The following is a 20364-nucleotide window of genomic DNA, read 5'->3' as shown; positions in this document are numbered from 1 at the left end:
AGGAACATCCCAAATCAACAGGTACTTGCTGTGGGGAGAGCCAGTTGCCTTATACAGTATGTTGCTACCAAACCCTCACATGGTAACACACACCCCAGGAACCCTCTGTACAAAGCAGCAAGTATCTCGACAGTGAAATATAAAACCTAAGAATTGCACCGCACACAGATTTCCCAAACAAACTCAAGACAATGGAAGTCAGATCGTACAAACCATTAGTTAAAAAAATACCTTCTTGTATATTTTGAGAGTAAGTGGAAAGAGTCTTCGTGCAAATGTTCAGCCTTGATCAAGCAGAGGACGTAAAATTGTTGTAAACACATTAGTTCCTTTCTCATCTGCCGTGTGTGCCCAGCGTTATCTATCTTCTGCAGGATGATTAGGGTTAGGAAATCTGTTTCTTCTGTAAATATCACCTCTCAAGTTCCACCGATGCACCATCAAGACACTACTGGTGTCATATCCCACAACTGTTAATACAATAAAATATAACAACATAGCGAATAATGGTAAAAGTTTATAAGATACAGTATAAATGGAATATTTTTTTGTTGTTGTTTTGATTGAGAGAGGCTCTATGGCTAGAGGTGGATGCAGCAAGTCTGAAGAAGTTTGATTTTGTTTTCCAGCATTCACGTCAAACTGGTGGAGGTTGACCGAATGACATTCTGTATGTCACTATGCTTTACCATTCCGAGCCAGGTTCATAGCTGGCCTTAAGAGAAACCAAAGCCCCCACACTACACTGCTAACTTGAATGATTAGCGCAGTCATAACACAATGTGATGGAGGGGGTTTTTTAATGATTCAAGCTTTGTTATAAACTTATGCATTATTTTAGTTCTTTCTTTATCCAGCCACCCAAACTGAGGTTCACCATGTTGAAATACAGTTTGTCTTCCCAGAGGAAAAGCTACAGTGAGCACCTATCCCAGCCCCTTCAGGCAATAACTTCATAGACCAAGACCTCCTTGGTCCTTACTGGGCAGAATTCCATCAGTAAGAGGTGTCCAGGTAGAAGAAAGTGGGTAGGACATACCTGCAGCCACACATGAGAGGAAGGGGAAATGAAATACAGGAGCTAGAGCCACCTCCTTGCTCTTACCTTAATAACCTTGTCTGTCCCCGAGGTCAACAGCCATCCCCTGGTGGCATCAAAGTGTACGTGAACAATGTTGTGCTTACTGTCGTGGAAAGTAGCTGTGGGTGCCCGCCTGAAGAAAGGAATCAAAGAATCAGCAAAGACTGTGACTGCAGGATTTTCCCCCAGAATGTTCTCTATCAAGGAAATAAGTATTTGAACGCTCCTGTAAGTCATTAATTCAGCAATATCTCTTTAAACTCCATTTTCATGAGAGGAGCAGGGGTGGAGGACTCTCTATCCCTCCTGGTTTGCTAGTCACCAAAAGAGCGAGCCCAGGGACCACCCTGCCTCACTGTTCCCTCCCAGAGCCTCGTGTCTGCCCAGGCCCTCCTGCAGGTAGGAGTTCTGCCTTACTCCAGTGCAAGCCAGCCCAGTGTCCACACTTACTCTTCATCTGTTATAGACTCGTGACAGCTATCACAGACCCTCACTTCAAACTCAAACCCCATCAGCGGGATGGAGGAGCGCTTGGAGCTGCATTTGCCGCACACAGCTTTCCCACACTTCCGGCAGTGATGCTGTAAGAGACAACATGCAGAAAGGCATCTTCAGCCACAAACCCGTATTTCTGCTCAGGTCCCGCTGGCTCTACCATCTCACTGCAGCAATACCCAGCTAAGGCTGCAGCAAACAGGAAAGTGACTTCCACGAAAGATGAAGGAAAACAGGCTCCTCCTGTTTGGCACACAGCAGCTGATCACTAGCACAGGGAAGCAGCAGATAAAGCACTACCCAAGCTAGATGGACTCCACCCCTCCCAAGCTCCAGGGTGACACCATACACCACCTAGTAAATCATCGCTGCCTCCATCACTTGGCATCTGTGGATTAGCTGCTGTCAGGGCTTCTGCACTGAGTGAGACCAAAGTTACAGGGGGCTTTCAACAGGGTAGAATGCAGAAGAACAAAGTCTAAGCTGTCCTCCTTTCATAAGCACAGCTAGAGACAGGAGGACAGGGCAAAGAGCCCTGCTATGCACCCAGGAGATGTGTCCCAGCCAACTGGGCATCTGTCACAGGCCTGGGAGCTATAATCACCCCTGACACTGAGAGTGCCACTTTGGGGGCATAGGGGGATGACACCACCACTCAGCAGCATACGACACATTAAAACATCTCCAGGTCAAGGTAGGACAGGGCTATAACAATGCAGAGTCATTCTGGAGTCCCATCCCAGTCTTGAAGTCCCATCTACCTTGGTCAACTCCTTTGGACATTTTCAGCCCCAGAAGCACTCGTGTTTCTGTATTTTGATGCTATCCACCTCACATTTTCTCATGCACTGGCTGTGTAGGATGGCAAGACTGCATCACCAGCTGCAGGACATCCAGGCTCTGCTGTGATGAGCATTACATAAAGAGAAGATGCAGCTCAGCTCTACCCCCAGGCACCTGACTTCTCCAAGCTTCATGAGAACATCCCTTGTAGCATTTTTACACCCCTCTCCCAATGGTCTGCAATCCTCATCTGTCTGCTGCTGGGCACAAAAACGCAGCAGCGTGTTCCAAGCAGACCACTAAGCCTTCTGTAACACAGCCTGAGCAGTTACAGATGTTTACCCAACCTCATTGAAAACAGCTTTTGTTCCAGCACAGTCTCCAAAAATAAGCTGCAAATTTATTTCTACAACACATTCAACTAACAATAAGCAAAATCCCACGTGGCTAAAGCCATGAAAGACCTAAAACCAGTCTACTCAGCTCAAGGCCTATTACATGTGCTTGTTACTGGGACTGGCTAAATAAAAAAAAAAAAAAAAACAAAGAAAAAAGAAGTGTCATAAATCAAGACTCATCAGTGGAAGAACAAGGTGCAAGTCCTCAAGGCTTTAGGGGAAAAAGGTTACCACGATCTATTATAAGAGAACAGCCTAATGGCACCAGGTTAACACACCAAAGGACGCATACAAACCTGCCTGAGGCCTATTTTTTTACTGTCCCACATTTGCTTGAAGTTCCAGAAGAAAGGCTGGTCACATTTTTGACAGGAGTCACTATCCAGCCACTCTGGAGTCTGCAACACACACACATAAAGACAAAGTGGGATTGAGAAACAAATAAAAAAGCTTCCAATGGAGCCTAGAGACAGGACAAGAACGGTGTGTTGGGGTGCAGTGATGTGGCCAGCTAAACTTAATTAAAAATCCCCATTTTCACAAGATGCCATTTTAATTGTTCCCTGGGATGTCTTTTTTGACTCAGGTCTGATCCATGAAGCACACAGGAAGAACACTTTTCACCCAAATCATGAAGCAGGGTTCGATTATAAGACCATAAAAATAACCCAGCAACAGACAAGCCTCCCCCACTTCTCCAAGTCTGGAATTAACTGTATAAAAATATTCTGTCCTGTCTGGACAGCATTTACCATCTGCTATTGCCTCTGGTGGGATCTGGGGGCAATTAGTTTTTCCAATAGCCCATCTGGAGGGAAGTGGAAGGTATATGAAATGCTGATTTGGTTTGGGGTTTTTATTTATTATTTCTTTCTTTAATACTGTAAGAGGACTTCCTGCTGCCAGAGGTATCTGTGCTACAAATCACACATAAGGGTAAGAAAGATGAGATCCACCTGAACAAGCCTAAACCCCAAACCAGCCCTTTTTCCCACTTTTACACACAGATGAGGAAGGGAGGTTTTCTATTTTCTAACACGATGTGTAGTTTTGCACTCACACTGTGGATTAAGAGGGTGAGAAGATTTAAAGAAAAGAAAGAAAATATTAAAGGCACTTCTCTCTCCTGAGGCCGGGTTTTGCTGTGCAGAGTAGTATGGACCAGACACCCTTCAGGGAAGCGAGCAAGTCTTGCCAGCTCCCGGAAGAGCTCAGGAAATGCCTGCAGTGGCAGGGGAGCACATGGAGGGGGCAGTCGATCTCCTCCTCTACATTTGGGTCTCCCAACACTTGCCTTGCCCTGAGCTGCTTGGGGAACATGGTCTGTCTCCCTACAGTGTTTAGGAAACCCTCTGGGGGATGCGAGACTTGGGAAGACTCTTGGTTCTTGACCCCTTTCCAGCTGGCTGGTTCTCTGTCTGTCTGTCCTAACCTGACCTAGCAAGAGTGACACTTCTTCCCTGCAGATGACTTCTTTCTCTGCCCCACCAGGACAAGAGCCCACTGGCTTCCCACATGCTGCAATTTAAAATGGCAAGAAACACAGCTGAGATTAAGAATTTAAAATAATACGAAAGCCAGGCAAAGACAAGGTAAGGCTGGTGTAGACCCCCAGCCATAAAGCAACCACCCGCATCACCTTCTTCTGCCATTTACTCTAAAGGCAGTTCATTCTGCTGGCAAATAATTGTCTTTTCTACCCACAACAGTCTCCGTTTAATGCCTACAGATTTACATTGTGTGTTACAGTTTTCATCTCTTACGCATAACATTATAGACGAAAACATTTTGCTTGTGACAAGTAACTACTTTGTAGTCAAATAGAAACACAGCTTCTAGCACTTTTCAGATGTTGTCTTCCAACAGCTTTTTAAAAACAGAGAAGAAAATAAAGAATCAAGGGCTCAAATGGCTTCATTCACTCTAATGCAATCGCAGAGATATGGGAAAATCTGATAGCATCCAACTGAGCACTGGGCACACATCACATGCCTTTAAATAAGGGCAAAAATGTCAAAGCCAAATTCCAGAACAAAATGCTCTGGAACCCCAAACCAAGTTCGGTATTAAAATCTCAAAGGTTCATGTTCTGGGGATGGTTTAGCACCCTATTGTGCTACTGATAAAATGAACAAGCCCACATAACCATAGTCAAGTGCACCCATTAGCACTTGCTGCTACGCCCTCATTCAGTTGGTGATATTTCTCCTCCACTTTGTAAACCAGCCCTCTCACAGCATTGTTGCCTGGTTTGTGACAAGCCAGTCCTTAACCCTAACTGTAGCCTTTCAAAGGCAGCAAAGAAATAAAAAGTTTGTAATTCTGGGTGCTGGAGTTGCAGCAAAAAGGAAACATCTGTTGGGAAGGAGGAAGCCACTCTACTTTCGTTTCACTTTGGAAGCTGATGACATAATTGGCCATTAGACTAGCAATTGAAGAGAGCCAACTGGAATGCTAATTCACATAAAAAAGGGAGCTCAGTTCCTCCCTATGCCTATTTCAGTAGGTTTTTTTAAAATCCAATTTTCCACTTAGCTTTCCTTCTTGCTCAAGGGAGTCACACATCACCTGGGGAGGACAAACCCCTTGAGAACCAGCAAAGCTGGCGTAACCCATGCTGCCAAAACCCTTGTTCAGACCCACTCTCTGCACGGACTCAGGGTGCCTTCCTACCCCCTGCAGGAACAGGGCAGAGGTTTGCTGTGACTCATGTCGCCAGGATTTTCCGCACTGATTCTCTCCCTCTCTCTGAGTCAGGTCTCCAAAATCACCAAGCGGAGGCTGCTCCAACAGTGCTGAAGACCTGGGGTGCACTTTTGCCCCCACTTGTATTCACTGGCTGCACAGCACAAAAGGAATTAGGAGGGCATGGGTGAAATCCTACTGTCTGGATCAGCACAGTCATTTACCCTTCTTCTACATGGTTACACCAGAGGGAAGCAAGATCGAGTAGTGGGTGAGATTGAATCCGTAGTTAAATGTCTTTTTAGCAAGAATAGGAAAAAGCCTGAGTTGCAGAGCTAACAGAGTTTTCTTGTTATGTTTTCTCAAAATCCCCTAATAATTATCAATCCGTCCATTTACTTCTGAACTGATAATATTTCTCATGATCTGCTGAAAAACAAAGCAGAACATCTCACAATACTCTCCTTAGAGGTTGTCTTTCAGAGCAGTATTGTAAAGGGTAAGAGCCATTTAGCAGCCTACTTCATACACATTTTCTGCCAGGCAATTTCCCCTGTACCATATTATCAAAGGCACAGTGTAATTGCTGTAATAACAACTGGAGCATATCCAAAAAACATTTTTAAAGCCTGGAATAATCTTGTTCAGATTGAAAGTTGCACATTTTAGAAAGGGCCCTTCTTCCCAAGATTGTTTTACACCGAATTGACAAGAAACAAGCACCTACCTCCTGCCTCTCAACATCCATGTTCCAGACAACGATTCCCCCATCTGCACCACAGGAGATGAGCTGCCGAGTGTGGTGAGCATAGGAGAGAGACTGAACTTTATCACTGAAAAAGAAACAAGACAGTTACTAATCAACCATCTATGCCTAGTAGACAAGAGTAGAATATACAATAAACCAGTACAAACCACTCGTTTGTGCATATGTTCCCCCCTCCCCACTGTACATGGTAGCCATGGGGTGCAAATCAGCCTTTGCTGTCTAGATGGGACCAAAACCAGAGTGTTGCTCATCTGGGCAGCATCCACAAAAGCAAAGACCTGTCCTGATAACTGCTTTGGCTGCTCCTGAGATGGGAGGTCCCAGCTGCACTGGGAAGCCTGAACTGCTCTCCAAAGGCACATCTGGATGCATAAACACAGCCCCAGTAAGGCACCTTCTTTGTCAGTAAGAAACTTGTTTTTGTAAATCTCTGCAACACCTAGGAATGAAGCTCTGAGAAGCTATCGAAGATTTTCTTTTAGCATTAACAAGCATAGAGTGTTTCAAAAATTAATAGAGGAATCACTAAACTGTTCCTAAGCCTTCTCAAGGCAAGGTGGAAGATTTAAGTGCTTCTGCTTCATCTTTTAAGGCAAATGCAACAGAGGAGAAATAATTCAGCTTAAAACCCTGAAGCTGGGTTCAGTCGTTCTTAAAAGAAAGAAACCCAGGCCTCATCTTAAGCTATTTATAACCTGAGAAACAAAGACCATACAATGCTGTGATGGAAAAAACAGCTATAAAGAGACAGTAACTGAGCATACAGTGACTGGAAATAACCCACAACGTTTGGTTTTCTTTGCTACCACCATCGGTCTTGTCTACTCAAAGGACTTTAATGCTGGTGCATTTGCTTGTGCATATGGCTGCTCCTCCAAAGGGGAATGCATTTATGGGACAGTTTGGTACAACACAGCCTGCCTTCACAGTGCCCTCTGCCTGATGCCAGCAGCACCATCAGGTGAAACGTGTGTTGTCCTTACAACCAGGTCTCTGTGCTGTACAGTGCCAGCCAACAGCTGTGCCAAAGATTAAGATCCAGAGGTTAACTTTGTGTTAGGAGAACTAATTTCCACAGCAATAAATCTAGCAGCAGCGCATTAGCAAGCACCACTGGTAGGGTACAAGGGTGATCAGGGAATTTCAGCAAAGGCTCTGCAGTGCTCCGAAATCCCAGTGGCATCCAAATCACTCAGCTTAGTGAAGCATCTCTCAAAAGAAACATGAATATGTAGGAAGGAAACTGTTAGACCAAAACCACTATGGGATCTTGCCTCTCCAGACCTGAGCCTGGCACACAAGCCCCACATATATGCACACCCTGTACACTGAAAACAACCCTGTTGCATGGCCAGTGTTGAAAAGCTAGATCATTGCAACTAGAGCCATTCTGATCTCTACTCAATGCCCAGTATAGGCTTATTCTTCGTCAAAGACATCTTACTATCCTATGCAAATATGAGCTCTATACGTGCAAAGATGAAGCCTCTTTGCATTGAGGAGGTAGCGAAGGCTTCTATGGGTAAAGCACATTACTTAGAATTCAGACTGTAGGTAAGGTGGCATGGAAAAAGTTAGTGTGGAGGAAAAATGGACTAATTGTCCAAGCCTTATGCTCCCTCTAGGGGAAGGAAAGACCTTAACACCTAAAACCCGAGAATTTCTCTGCAGCTGTTCTCATTTCAGGAACCTCTTCTTTCCAACAAAGACGCAGGCTCTGGCATAACACATTCAGGACTGTAGATATTGTGCTTTACTTCACCACCCTCTGCAGCCTCTCAAACCAGCCTGTGGGCCCAGTGCTGGAAAACTTACTATAAGCAACTTATTCCTGTTGTATATGGACCACAGGGAGTCACACATACAAGCTTGAGGCTTGTGAAAGCTGTAACCTTTGGGCTGTTTGTTTCCAGATGTTGCTTCTGCCTTTAGCTTCTCCCCCATAAAAGCAGGAGGAAGGTCTTTTAACGTACTTATGTCCTTGTAGCTCGATGGCTGTTCCTTTTCTTCCTCCAATATCCCACATTATAATGGAATGATCAGAACTGCCTGAGAATAAAACTCGCTGTATTGGATCCCAACAAAGAGCAGTGACACCACCTGAAACAGGAGATGCATACAACACTCATTTCATTACAGAAAGTGGAAGACAGGAATGTAGCTAAATATATATATAAAAACATACAACAAAATACATGGAGTGATTAAAATGCAGGTCTTTTTAGCAAAGGCCATGCAGCCACTGTGCTTGCGAGTTGAAAACTAACAGTCTGCTGAAGCCCCATCCTGCTCTTCTGTAGGCAGAGGGCTGTGCTGCCATTTGCATGGATGAATCCATGAATCCACTGAGCAGCGAAGTGGTAGAAGGATGGTCATGGTGTGACTACACAGCTTTTCATCTCCATCATTCTCAGATTACAAAAGAGAAGCAAGTGTGGAATACTATGGACAATTCCACAGTATCCTAGCACAAGGACTGAAGTACCTTGTGATACCTTATGATTGATTGAGCTATTTGTGTTCAATCAGAAAGAAGGGATATGGAGAGAAAACGCTGAGGAATGAGCACCATTTCTTCTCTTAGATGGCAGGATCACATCCCAGGGTTGCCTTTTTTAAAGTGTGATGGGGCACCAGTCCCAGCAGTGAAACAAGCAATGTCCAAAATGTGCCTATTCCATGTGGGCGAGCATCTACCAATAGTCTTTCTTTGAGAAGCATCTTTTCCCCCCTGAAATTAACACAAGTAATTCTAGTCTCACTCTGCTTTAATTAGCAGCTACTGATTGTGGTGTTTTCTGCCACAGAAGTTTTCTGATCAGAGGTATGATCACTTTTTTTTACCAATAAACTTCCTTGAACTGTAGTGACAATTTAAGCTCTATCTTCCTTCAGTGCTATGCACTGACAAAAGCCATCCTGGTGTTTCCCAGGACTGCCAAACCACCATGATGCTGAACACAGATACGGAACCAAATTGGGTCTCCTCCTGAGGCCTTACCTGTGTGTCCCTTAAATGTCGTAACAAGGCTGCAGGACTCCTGCTCTAGTTTGAGTATGGTCACTTGCCCAGAATGATCACCTACAAACACGTGCCGGGTTTCCACATCAAATCTGAATGACAAATGCTGAGGCAAATACATTGCTTACACAAGCTTTGCATTCCTTTCATGACTTGTTAATTCTTTTAACACAAGTATAGTGCAACTTTGTGAATAGCCCTTCAGTCTCAAGGAGGTATTCAGAGTGTACTTTTAGGCATCCAGCTCATACCTGTTCATCTTAATAATGTAGTCTCCCTGAGTAAAGCAAAAAATGAGAAAAAATGAGACTATTCCAGGGGACACAATTTATGGTTTGTTATGAAACACCTCTGAAGTAGCCCTTCACCACAAACACAGAAGTCATAGCACTGATTTTATGCACATGGGACATTGCGGGGAAAAAATCCACATTCCTGGTTCTGCCAAGCTTTTTGCAATATTTGTCAATGATTCTCCCCTCACCTGCTCTCCACCAGCATGATCCAATGACCCAAATTAAAGTGTCCTCCAAAAATCTGAATCACTTGAAATGGTGCATTCTCTAGAGAGATTTAAGAAATACAGGACAATTCCTGTATCACAATTTCAAACGTATTTATCATTTGATTAAAAATTAAGTTCAGTCTTTATGCCATTTAGATTGACTGAATGACCAGATTATATAAAGCAAGCCCATGTTCAGACAGTAATTATGAGTCAATCTCACTTCCCATGAGCTTGCAAAACACACATCATCTATACCACATACACTATGGAGCACTAAAAAGTCTGTTTATGCTAACTCCTGGTTTCAGCCTGAGAACTCATACTTTTCCACTTCCCTTTCATTTGCAATAAAGCTGAATTAATATTTCTTTTATTGTCAGGCAGCTGGGGCAGCTCTAGGTGAATAAGCCACTTGAGTGCCATTTCTGGAGCCATTCAGTCTTTAGTTCACCCAAATTCCCAATACATAGCGGGCTGTTCCAGAGCGAAGGACAAGTATTCATTATTTCATACTAAAGTCATTTAATTTTCACCATGCATACACAGGCACACTGACCTGATCACTGACCTACTTTGGTACCATCAATTATTAGAAGAAAGCATGTGCTGCATATTTAAATGAAGCCCTGTCCATATTTATTACAATAGCAGACCACAAAAGGTTGCAGACTGCCCATTGTTTTGCTCAAAAATGCTTAGACCTAAATATACCACCGTGCATTAAGGAGACAGAGCAAGGAGAACAGTTATTAAAATTGGCTTTAAATAACAGTTTCTCTCACAAAGTACAGAACCTATACAGGGCACAAAATTTGAAGCACAAGTAGAAAAGGCTTGTTTGAGTGCCAAAGAGCAGAAATAAAACTGAGAGCTCAAAGGATACTGCAGGCCACAGGCGCCTGCACTGGTGCGGTACCCTCCCAGGCGCTGGCCGCTCTCCGAACAGTGCCACGTGAAGTGTTTGTCTTGTCCGGTGCTTAACACCCACTCCATCTCCAGGACAAACAGAATCATCATGACCCTGCTTTGATGAGCTGGAAATTAAGCAGACAGACATATAATTGCATTGTGGATAAGAACATGGGGGCAGAAGACCACTGCAAATATCAGCTGCACCCAACTCCTCAAATCCCTGATCACCTGCTCACCCTTCCCTACAGAAGCAGCTGATGTTTAATAATCCCATTGACATGAGCTACCATGCAAGCTTGTAAGGTCCCTGCTCTGCATGTTCAGCGTTTGCATGAAAAAGAGCAGAAGGAAGACTTAATTCCTTTCACGCCTATTGTCATTTATCTTCTGCAGTAGCGCAAGTCTTCCTTCCATCATTGTATCATCACCACAAAGCTGCCATTGTGCAAAAGACTCTGGGCTCTACTTCAGCCTCTTTTGAGGTCTGGTGGATCTGGGCTGCAGATTGTGGTACCCCAGCAGAATGATGAGTTGCAGCACAGACACAATCCTACACCAAAGGCAAGTTTTAGCATTGCATGTGAATCAGTTAAAAGTACATTGGAAAAAGATAAAATAAATTAAACCAGAAAAAACCCAACCAACCAAACAACAAAACAGAAAACCCTAAAAAGATCACAGCTGGGTAAGATCAATAAAACAGCTGAAGGAATAAATTTCTACTGCTACCTAAATAAAGCCATCAAAAGCTTTTCATTAAAGCAAGGGAACCCAGGCTTGTACAGACGGGTTTTTTTATGAATGACCAGTGGGTTTGGTTGTGAAGTGCTGACTGAGATGACTTTTTAATAAAACAAGTGCGTGGAAAGACATGCAGAATTATTCTCAGCTGTAACTTAGCAGCAAATGCCATGCTCTTCAGTCTGCAGCCCTACTGGTTTATTAGTATTCTGAGACCCAGCAACATGTGTCACACAAAGCAGGGTGCTTGTATTTGTTCCTGTAAAAGCTGACACACTGGAAAGATTAAATATCTTGGAAGCTTAAAAACCAGCCTGAAACCTCCTGATGAAATGAAGAGAAATTCCTCAGGATGGAATGGGAAGATGGTATGGGCTGCCTGCCCTATACAAATATACAGCACAGATGAGAGCTGTGGTTCAAACCCTATGAGGGGGAACTAGCTGTAGCAAAGAGTAGGAGGCTTGCACAAGCCAACATCTGCTCCTGATCCACACTGCTTTTTAGACCCAGATTCCCTGAGGAGAAAAGTCAATAGAAGCATTTACACAATTTGCCCTAACTGTGACTGGCAGCTAGGCCAGTTTACAGTGTTAGACATGAACTGTGCCCAGATGCTTTCACCCTCGCCCATAGAAGAGCTCAGATTTTGGCTCTTGTTTCCACACACTTTTAAACTCCAAGTTTGTAATCAAGACAGATGGATGGGACCACCCAGGAGTCACTTGAGCTCTTAAACAGATCCTCTCTCCTCTGCACCCTCCAGATATCTCTGGGAAGAAATTCAGTGACCCCATGGGTGACTAATGCTTCTCTTTACCTATCTGTTGGTCTCTCCACCTGCACTAGCTGGTGGAGTGGTGCACTGCAGAAAGGGCCGTGATGGGATGCATGCTCTTACAAGCATCTAATGGGCTCACGTACAGGCCCCAGGGGCTTGCATGCACCAGGAGTGCTATAGGCAGACCTATGCACTCCTGCAGAACTTGCAAAGCTGGCTGAGATCAGACTGCTCAAGGCCTGTCCAGGACTGTTTTCTCAGCACATGGCAACTGCTAATGCTAGTGTTGGCTTCCCATGGTTTGAACTGGCTGTGGGTATAGCTGGCACCACCCAAGTCCCCTCACTGTCCTCCTAAAGCTTCTTCTAAAAGGCAGGGCTTGTACCTTTCACTAGAAGTAGTGCCCATGGATGGTGAGACAGTTCTTTCTGTCAAGTATGGAGTAGACATTAATGAAATAAGTACACTCCAAGAGGTTGAAGGGGTGTACATGATAGCTTTGCTTATCCTGCCACCCCCAAAAGAGCTTTCAACTGAGGCTGCTGAAAGGAGGGAAGGGTGTCTTCAACACCCATAGCCTTGCAGGTATGTGAAAGACACACACCCCCCCACATCAATTTGGGGATCCCAGCAGCCTTTTCCACTCCCAAAACTAGATCACTTGCATACCGCCACTATTTTTTATGTTAGGGAAATACAGGTTTCATCAGCTTGAACAAGGAAATGACCAAACATCAAACTCTGGGATCAAGGGAAGAAAATGGGACAGGGATCCATGCCCCTGAGGGACACATCATCAGCAAGCATCATGCACACTGGCTTAAAGCGCCTGAAGGAAGACACTGTCCACTGTCAGCGGTCACTGTGGTTCAGGCTACAACTGAAATGTTGCCTATTTTGGGTACAGTATTGCTTCACTTGCCCTAAAATAAGTTCACAGCTTTCAGATAAAATCTTCTAACACATCATCTGAGAATCCTGGCACAAAATGACCAGAACTGATCAAAAATCTTTCCATGCTGAGACGCAGTCTAGGAAGGAAGCCACTGCAGTTGGGATTGTGGTCACTTGTACCTCCTCTCTTCTGATGTTAATGGACACTCCTTAGAGTCCAATGTTTGGGGGATGCCATCTGAACTCTTGGGGTTCTTCCACAGGACAACCCATGGAAGTTCTCCATGGCATCTTCCTATGCAAAGGACTCTGAAGCAGCAGCACATCTGGCACACTGCAACAAAAGGCCAGAACAGCCTTCGTTTTCCTTTATCTTTCCTTTTAATTTTATGAGGGGTTCTCCCCAGGCCTTGGATGGGCTGCCACAGTCAACTGGCCATTCTGCCATCCTGACAAGGTATAAGCTCCCCCATCAATATTTTCAACAGTTTCCCTCAAGAGCTTGGCAAGAAAACTGGTCTCACGCATATGTTGTTCTGCATACGCTGAAGATTTCAGCTCGCTCTTCCTCAGCTGTGATTAGCCTGCAAGATTGAATCTGAGCATGCAAATGTATGAGCTAATAACAAAGGGGGTGACAGAACAGTCATAGGACTGTTCAGCGCAATAACCCTTAAATATGAAACCTAAGTGTGTGAAACTTTGGTGATTATGGGGCAATCACAAAATCAGATACTAAAGACTTGTACAGTCAGACTGCAGCAATCATATTTAACATTCACATATAACATTTACCATCACTGGATGTTCTACTTCAGCTTTTACAAGCTACGAAAAAAAAAATGCAGGCGTTCTAGCTTAATTTTACAACACAGCAGACATTCATGAAACAGCTGAAGTAAAACCTAAAGGCTGATGCATGTTAGCCGTGTTCTGCAAAAATCAAGATTTTCTTCATGCCTTAAAATCTGTTACAAAGTGATCTCCAGAGCCTCCATTTAGAGGTTTAAATTATCCTCTCAACCTTTCAAGTTATACAACTTGAAATATATGAGTACATGTATATTTTAAAATGTATGTGAGAAATCTCAAGCCAACATATCAGAGGCTTCTATACAGAAGCATAATGCTTAGCATATAATGTGATATGATACCAGATAGTATCATACCACCTCTTAGTCTAACAGCAAAAGAGATGATACTAAAATAAATTGTTGCATGTATTTTGTTACTTTTGTAAGAACAGCTGTCCCAAGCAGAATGTCCTTTAGAGGTCTGACAAGCAAAAATAACTAGGTTTCTTAAAACATCACATTAGTGAACACCAGAATAGAGTTAGAAAAGGTATGGATTAGTATTTCTTGACCTTTTACTATGACAGGTATTCACTGATAATCCTGAGATTACTGAAGCCAACAGTTACAGGAATATAACCAGACTAACCCCAAAAGCTACAGTCCTAAATGCCTCAGCCCTAAATGATGGGTTATTTTCATACAGTGTTTCACTAGATACACCGGATCACTAAAGATTAAAAATTAACACTCATCTTCCCCAAACGTGGCCTGGATTTTGGACAGTTTCCTATCTAGAACGATATTTCAAAGGAACATTTAAAAGGAAAAACAGAACATGAAACAGCTCTTTAAAAGTCTTGTAACCTCAGAACAAAGCACATTATAAATCTGTTGATAAAAACCAGCATTTACAGTAGTTAAAAAACCAATATCAATCACTGGAAATCACCTCGTCATTCACACTCCTTAAGAGAACAATTAACAAAAATTAACGACAATACAAACCAATTAACACTGATCATGGTTCTTACCCTGGTAACTTTTCACTAGTGTCATCTTGTTGTAATCTTCTGATAAAATGAATTCCTGAGGGAGGGGAAAGAAAAATCAAGAGAAACAGTGCTTAGAAATACAAAGTGTTTGAGAGTGGTTTCATTTGATTTCGTTACCAAGGTAAGCTCTCCCTTCTTTGCAACCACAGCCCTGCCTATACTTCTGCTAATGTGAAGTACCTCCATCTAAAAAACTAAATTATTTCACTTTGTAAAGGTGCCTGAGAAACAACATCTCAAGTGCTTTCTGAACAGAATGGTGGAGATAAAAGAGGAACTATTAAAGAAATGAGTAATTTTTTGAGCTGACAGGAATTTCTGGCTATGAGCCAAGGGACAATGAAGTGAGAGACTTGAGGTCTCACTCATAGCAAATATCTATTGCTCAGGACTGGCTGGGCAGAAACCTGCATGTGCATATACACGGGTATCCATGAGTATGCATACACTACATCCCCACCTGAACACTCGAGAAACTCAGTCTAAATATGTAAGAGTCCCTTTGAAGTCACCCAGTCCAAACTATGTACCAATAATCATGGAATGGTTTGTGTTGGAAGGTCTTTTAGAGATCATCTAGTTCCAACCCCCCTGCTGTGAGCAGGGACACCTTCCACTAGACAGATTGCTCAAAGCCCTGTTTAACCTGGCCTTAAACACTTGCAGGGATGGGACATCCACAGCTTCTCTGGGTAACCCATTCCAGTGTCTCACCACCTGCACAGTGAAAAATTTCTTCCCAATATCTGATGTAAATCTGCACTCTATCTATAATCCATACTGGGAATACATTTCAGGTTTCTGCTCAAAAGTCAGTGCTTCAGATAAATAGAAACCCAGAATTTTTCACCCCTTTGTCTTATTCTACTACCGGTTAGTATTTAGAGTGGTGTCTCAGAAGTGAACTTTCTTGCTTGATACTGGTTCATTGTGGCTAAGAAGCAGGTGTGCATGGGATGAAGGGTGGTTTATAGCACAGGCTGTGGCTACCTGGGGAGAGATGTATGGTGTGGCCCAGCTGGGCTTGCTCCTGTGGCCAGAGGAAGAGCACACCTACGGGGAGTAGCTCTGAACCTGCTGCCTCTGTGCTGCTGTTTAACTGCTGATACGGCTTTGCACGAGGAAATGATGAAAACAGCAGCTAAGAGTCTGCATGCCAGCCTTGGCTCAGAGAAAAACCCCATGTGGTTAAACTGACTGAGCACCTGGGTGTCCCTGCTGCTTGTTTTGAAGAGAAGAGCTGCTCAAAGCTGGGGAAACAGAGTGGCCACAACAAAACTCCTGCAACAGATCTCTGGAGGAAACACCCAGGCAAAGGGTAGGCTCTGTGGCACCACCACATGAACTAGCTTTCAAACTGCTGTCAGGTATCTACAACATGTACACGACATACTCAGTGAAACACTAAGGAAAAAACATGGCATGTAAAAACACATCACATTAATAATTTATAGCTAGCTACACAAAAGCTCCCTGAGCTAATCTACCAAGGGGACTGAAGAAGTGAAACCTAACTCAATCTGAAATAGGGCAAAAAAAGGAAAGAAACATTATAAACACAAAATAAGCTAACTTTAAAGCATACAGTTGTGAAACGTTTGTGTATAAGTGCTGCCAAAACCACTGTGCAACAGTAGAGAAGACTCAGTTTCAGGAGCTTACAGACTATATTTGAGGCAAATCAAACATTTAAGGCAAAAGAGTATGAGAAAATATTCTAACCTCCAAAAAGCCAGCATTTACTCACAGTTTCCAAACAGGAATTGAAAAAAGAGTTACTCTACATTTTCTGTGGGGTCACTGTAGGTAATACATGGCTTTCCAGCACCAGGATTACCCTAACACATCATATCTACTGCTTGGCGCCAAGGTGGGGAGACTACAGTACTACTCTGTGGAATATCTGTAGATCCCAGCTTCCAGAAAAACAACTGTGGGTGATTTGAGGCAGCTATGTATTCTGTCATTTCCAGGTTTCTGTTTATAAGCTAGGTATTGCTGTGTTCTCTTGCTCTACTTCATCTTTTCCTTAATCTACCTCGCCTCCCATAAACTTTCCCCTGGCAGCTGAGGGCTACAATAGGGAGTGTTATTTAAACAGCAGTAACAAATCAATTAAGTCAGCTGGATTTTTACACCAGGGTCACCTTAACTTTACAAACCAGAGAATGTTAAAAATCTGCTATACCTCCCTAGCTACTTAGAGGAGAAGTGTCTTACATTAACCACTGTCTAAAGAACATTAAACCACCACAGGAAATGCTTTACTACAAAGCCTACTTTAAGCAAGAACCTTTGCTATGAATGTTAACTTTCTACTGTTGTTATCTAAAAAGAAATGTATTTCAAGTACTGTAACACCTGGTGGGATAATATGTCTACCTTTCCCACCAGTTTGGCTGTCCCCAGCTTTGACTGTGGTTGCACACAGATGCTGGTGGGATGAAAAGTGTGGTCTACGTTCTCATTTTTCTTTGTATTTTTCCCTTGATAAATCTGAACTGTCTGTTCCACGATCCGAACAGTCCCACAATTTAATTGGAAGACTGAAAAGGCTTTTGAGTCTCTCCATTATAATACAGTGAATCAAACACAACTGCAGATTGTAAGGTTTACCCAAGTATTGATTAGCTCTGTATGCTTTAAAACAAACCACAGCTATGTACTATTAATACACAGCTCCATCCAAAGAGATAAATGAATACAGTACAAACCAAACACAGTTCCAATTAACCTGAATATTGGATAGAATTTTTTCCTTCTTCCCCCCTCCCCAAGACTTCTTGCTTCTCATTTTCTTTCTTTGAAAGCATACCTTAATTTGTAATGCATTTTCTTATTTTGCATTTTCTGATCTTTCTCCAGGTGTTTTACTCCCTATTCCCCTTTACACTGTTATCACATGTACTTCCATTGCCTCATTTCCATCTCCCTCTCAAGGCCAAACGTATTAATTGCGTCAATAGACAGGTATTTTAGCACAGGGCACCTTGCTCAAGAAATTCATGCCCTATTGCACATACATTGTGTCATCTGCACTACAAAAACACCAACTACATCTATTTAACATTGTACCAGCAGAAAAACTGGTTTTCAATCCTTCCATACATAGATGTTCTGCTCTTCTCAGAGCTGCTGATACTCAGTTCTCATTAGGCAGCTTTTTGGCTCCTCTTAACGAGCTAGAAAGGCCAGGGTGATCCACACAACTTAGTCAGTGCTTGTTAACAGAAGGAAGAAAGATTTCCTAGTCATGTGTGAGTCCTTTTGAACAGGAGGGGTTGAAATCTATCAGAGCACTCAGGATGGTAAAACCAAACCCCCTCCTTGTAGGGATTAAAAATGTTTTTTCTGGGAAGATCACTCTATGCTCTTCAGAGGATTTTTTTTTTGGAGCTACTTTACTACCTTTTTTTTTACAATACTGAAAACATTAGTGATCAGTCTTGGCTGTTTTAGGTAAGCTTATTATTGCAACAGACTTGGCACCATGAAAGCCTCCACAAAGTGGAAAGAAGTCTTAAGTGTCTGAAAAGACTGTCCAATGTAGTACCCACTGTTGTGCAGTCTCAGCTATACCTTCATGGAGCACACCTCCCTCACACTGAAACATATACACCCACCACAAACTTCTCTTGAGCCTAAGACCTCTGTAAATCCTCATCCTGGAAATACCAGTATCTTATTTCAAATGACTCTTGTTAAGTCAAACAAAACCCATGCTCAGGTGTGTGCCATTTCAGGGTCCTTGGCGATGGGGCTGGTTGACATGGCTCAGGGTCTAAGGAAGAGCTACACCTTCCCAGAGCTGCAGGATGCCAACTGATGTATCCCCAAATAGCACTAGAGACCTCTGCTTAGACAACTAAACACATTTCTGAAAGTTAATAATCTTTATAAATTAGTTATGTGTTACCCATTCACAGCCTAGTTCCCACCCCAGGGAATTTACAGTCTCATAGACAATGCCATTTTGATAGCACACTATGGATCTCCTTAAAGGCTTGACTTCATCCTGTTAACACAAGTGACTGACAGCACTCTCATGACTTCTAGAGAACAAGAAGCTTGCTTCAGAAATGGAAGAGAATGAAGACTCTTAAATCTACTGTCAGACACTGTATCTATTGCAAAGAAAGCTCTATAAAATGATTACAGTGCTTTCACTTTATAAAATACAAAAACTAGGAGAGGACAAAAATTATCATGTAGGTTTCCCAAAGGAAAACTTCCCACAGTAGCGGAGGGGAAGGGTGCGCATTTGCAGGTAGATCCTGACTCAGTCTCAGGTATTCAAAATGCTGTTTATGGTCAAACCTGTAGACAAGATCTGCAAGACCAGATTATGTGGAAGGTGACTTATCTGAATAAGTACCATCCCCAGGGAAGAATTCTGAATGGGTTATTCTGGTGCACTTTGCTCCCTGTGACCCTGCTCAAAGTGTTTAACACCTTCATTTAGACAAGATTGTGGTCAGCAAAAATGATCAATCTAATTCAGCTTCAGATACCTGAAAAATAAATCCCTCAATTAAGATTTAAATCTACCCAGAAACGGGGAGATTTATGATGTTTTCAAACAGTTGCTAGGGTAAGTAACATGGGTGTCTCTAAAGGTAATTCACCTCTCCTTTACTGACTGCAGAACCTAATGATTAACTTGATCTAGGAAGCTAACTTTCAGACGGATGAAATTAGGAATCTCATCTTGGCTATGGAAGTTTCCTGTCTATTGCAAGTAACAGACCTTTCCTCTGTTTCTTCTTGTGGTATCTTGAGAGATTTGCACCTTTAAAACTTGTTTTTCTTCACATCAGAGCAAGGAATTTATGACCATGGTAAAGTACTTTGGCTTCTAAAAGGGACCTTTAGATAAGTTTAGAAACTTATCTAAGCTTTTAGATAAGTTTCTATCTAAAAAAGAAACTTCTTTTTTTTTCTTACTTGAAATACTACTGCTTTTCAAGCAAGATGCTAGACAACCTTTCATTAAAGGAACGCTCTACAGTGCTGCACAAATGTTTGCAAAGTTACAAAGGGTAGAAAACAATCTTTTCATCTCTGTAGAAACAAAAATTGTCAACCTGTTTCACAAGGAAAAGTTGCCATACAAGCTCACCTCATGGTGGCTTTGCTGGAACATGTCTGTGACTATCCCATTGCTGCCCATCCTTCTTAAAATGCACCATACACATCCCTGAGGTGCAAGGTTTGTAACTAAAACCCATACAGTTTACGAAAATTTCATGTAAAAGAAAAAAAGGCAGCTCCACTTTCTTATCTCCATCTATATCTGAAAGTAAAAGCAGTACTTCCTGGCACTATCAAAAGGTTAGTTTGAGATTATGTGGTCCACTCAAGAGTATTATATCAGCTTTACAGCCCTTGCCAGGAGTCCTTTCCTTCTACACAGTCAAAATCATAGAATCATAGAACCATAGAATAG

At 42.8% G+C, this 20364-nt stretch overlaps 1 protein-coding gene across 1 annotated transcript; it reads right to left on the bottom strand.

Annotated features, from left to right (window-relative positions):
- Positions 1-95: 95 nt before the first annotated feature.
- Positions 96-14952, bottom strand: WDFY2 (WD repeat and FYVE domain containing 2; the record flags this gene model as incomplete). Its single annotated transcript, XM_010019217.1, has 9 exons — positions 96-470; positions 1106-1214; positions 1532-1662; positions 3054-3155; positions 6170-6275; positions 8185-8311; positions 9213-9325; positions 10625-10775; positions 14898-14952. Coding segments are annotated over 9 exons (924 nt in total), but the record flags the coding sequence as incomplete, so codon positions are not given.
- Between the last annotated feature and the right edge of the window lie 5412 nt (positions 14953-20364).

This window comes from Nestor notabilis, unplaced genomic scaffold (assembly GCF_000696875.1).
Source record: "Nestor notabilis isolate BGI_N333 unplaced genomic scaffold, ASM69687v1 scaffold27067, whole genome shotgun sequence".
Classification (NCBI taxonomy): domain Eukaryota; kingdom Metazoa; phylum Chordata; class Aves; order Psittaciformes; family Psittacidae; genus Nestor; species Nestor notabilis.
The sequence above is the reverse complement of the archived record's forward strand: the minus strand, read 5'-3'. Positions and strand labels throughout refer to the sequence as shown.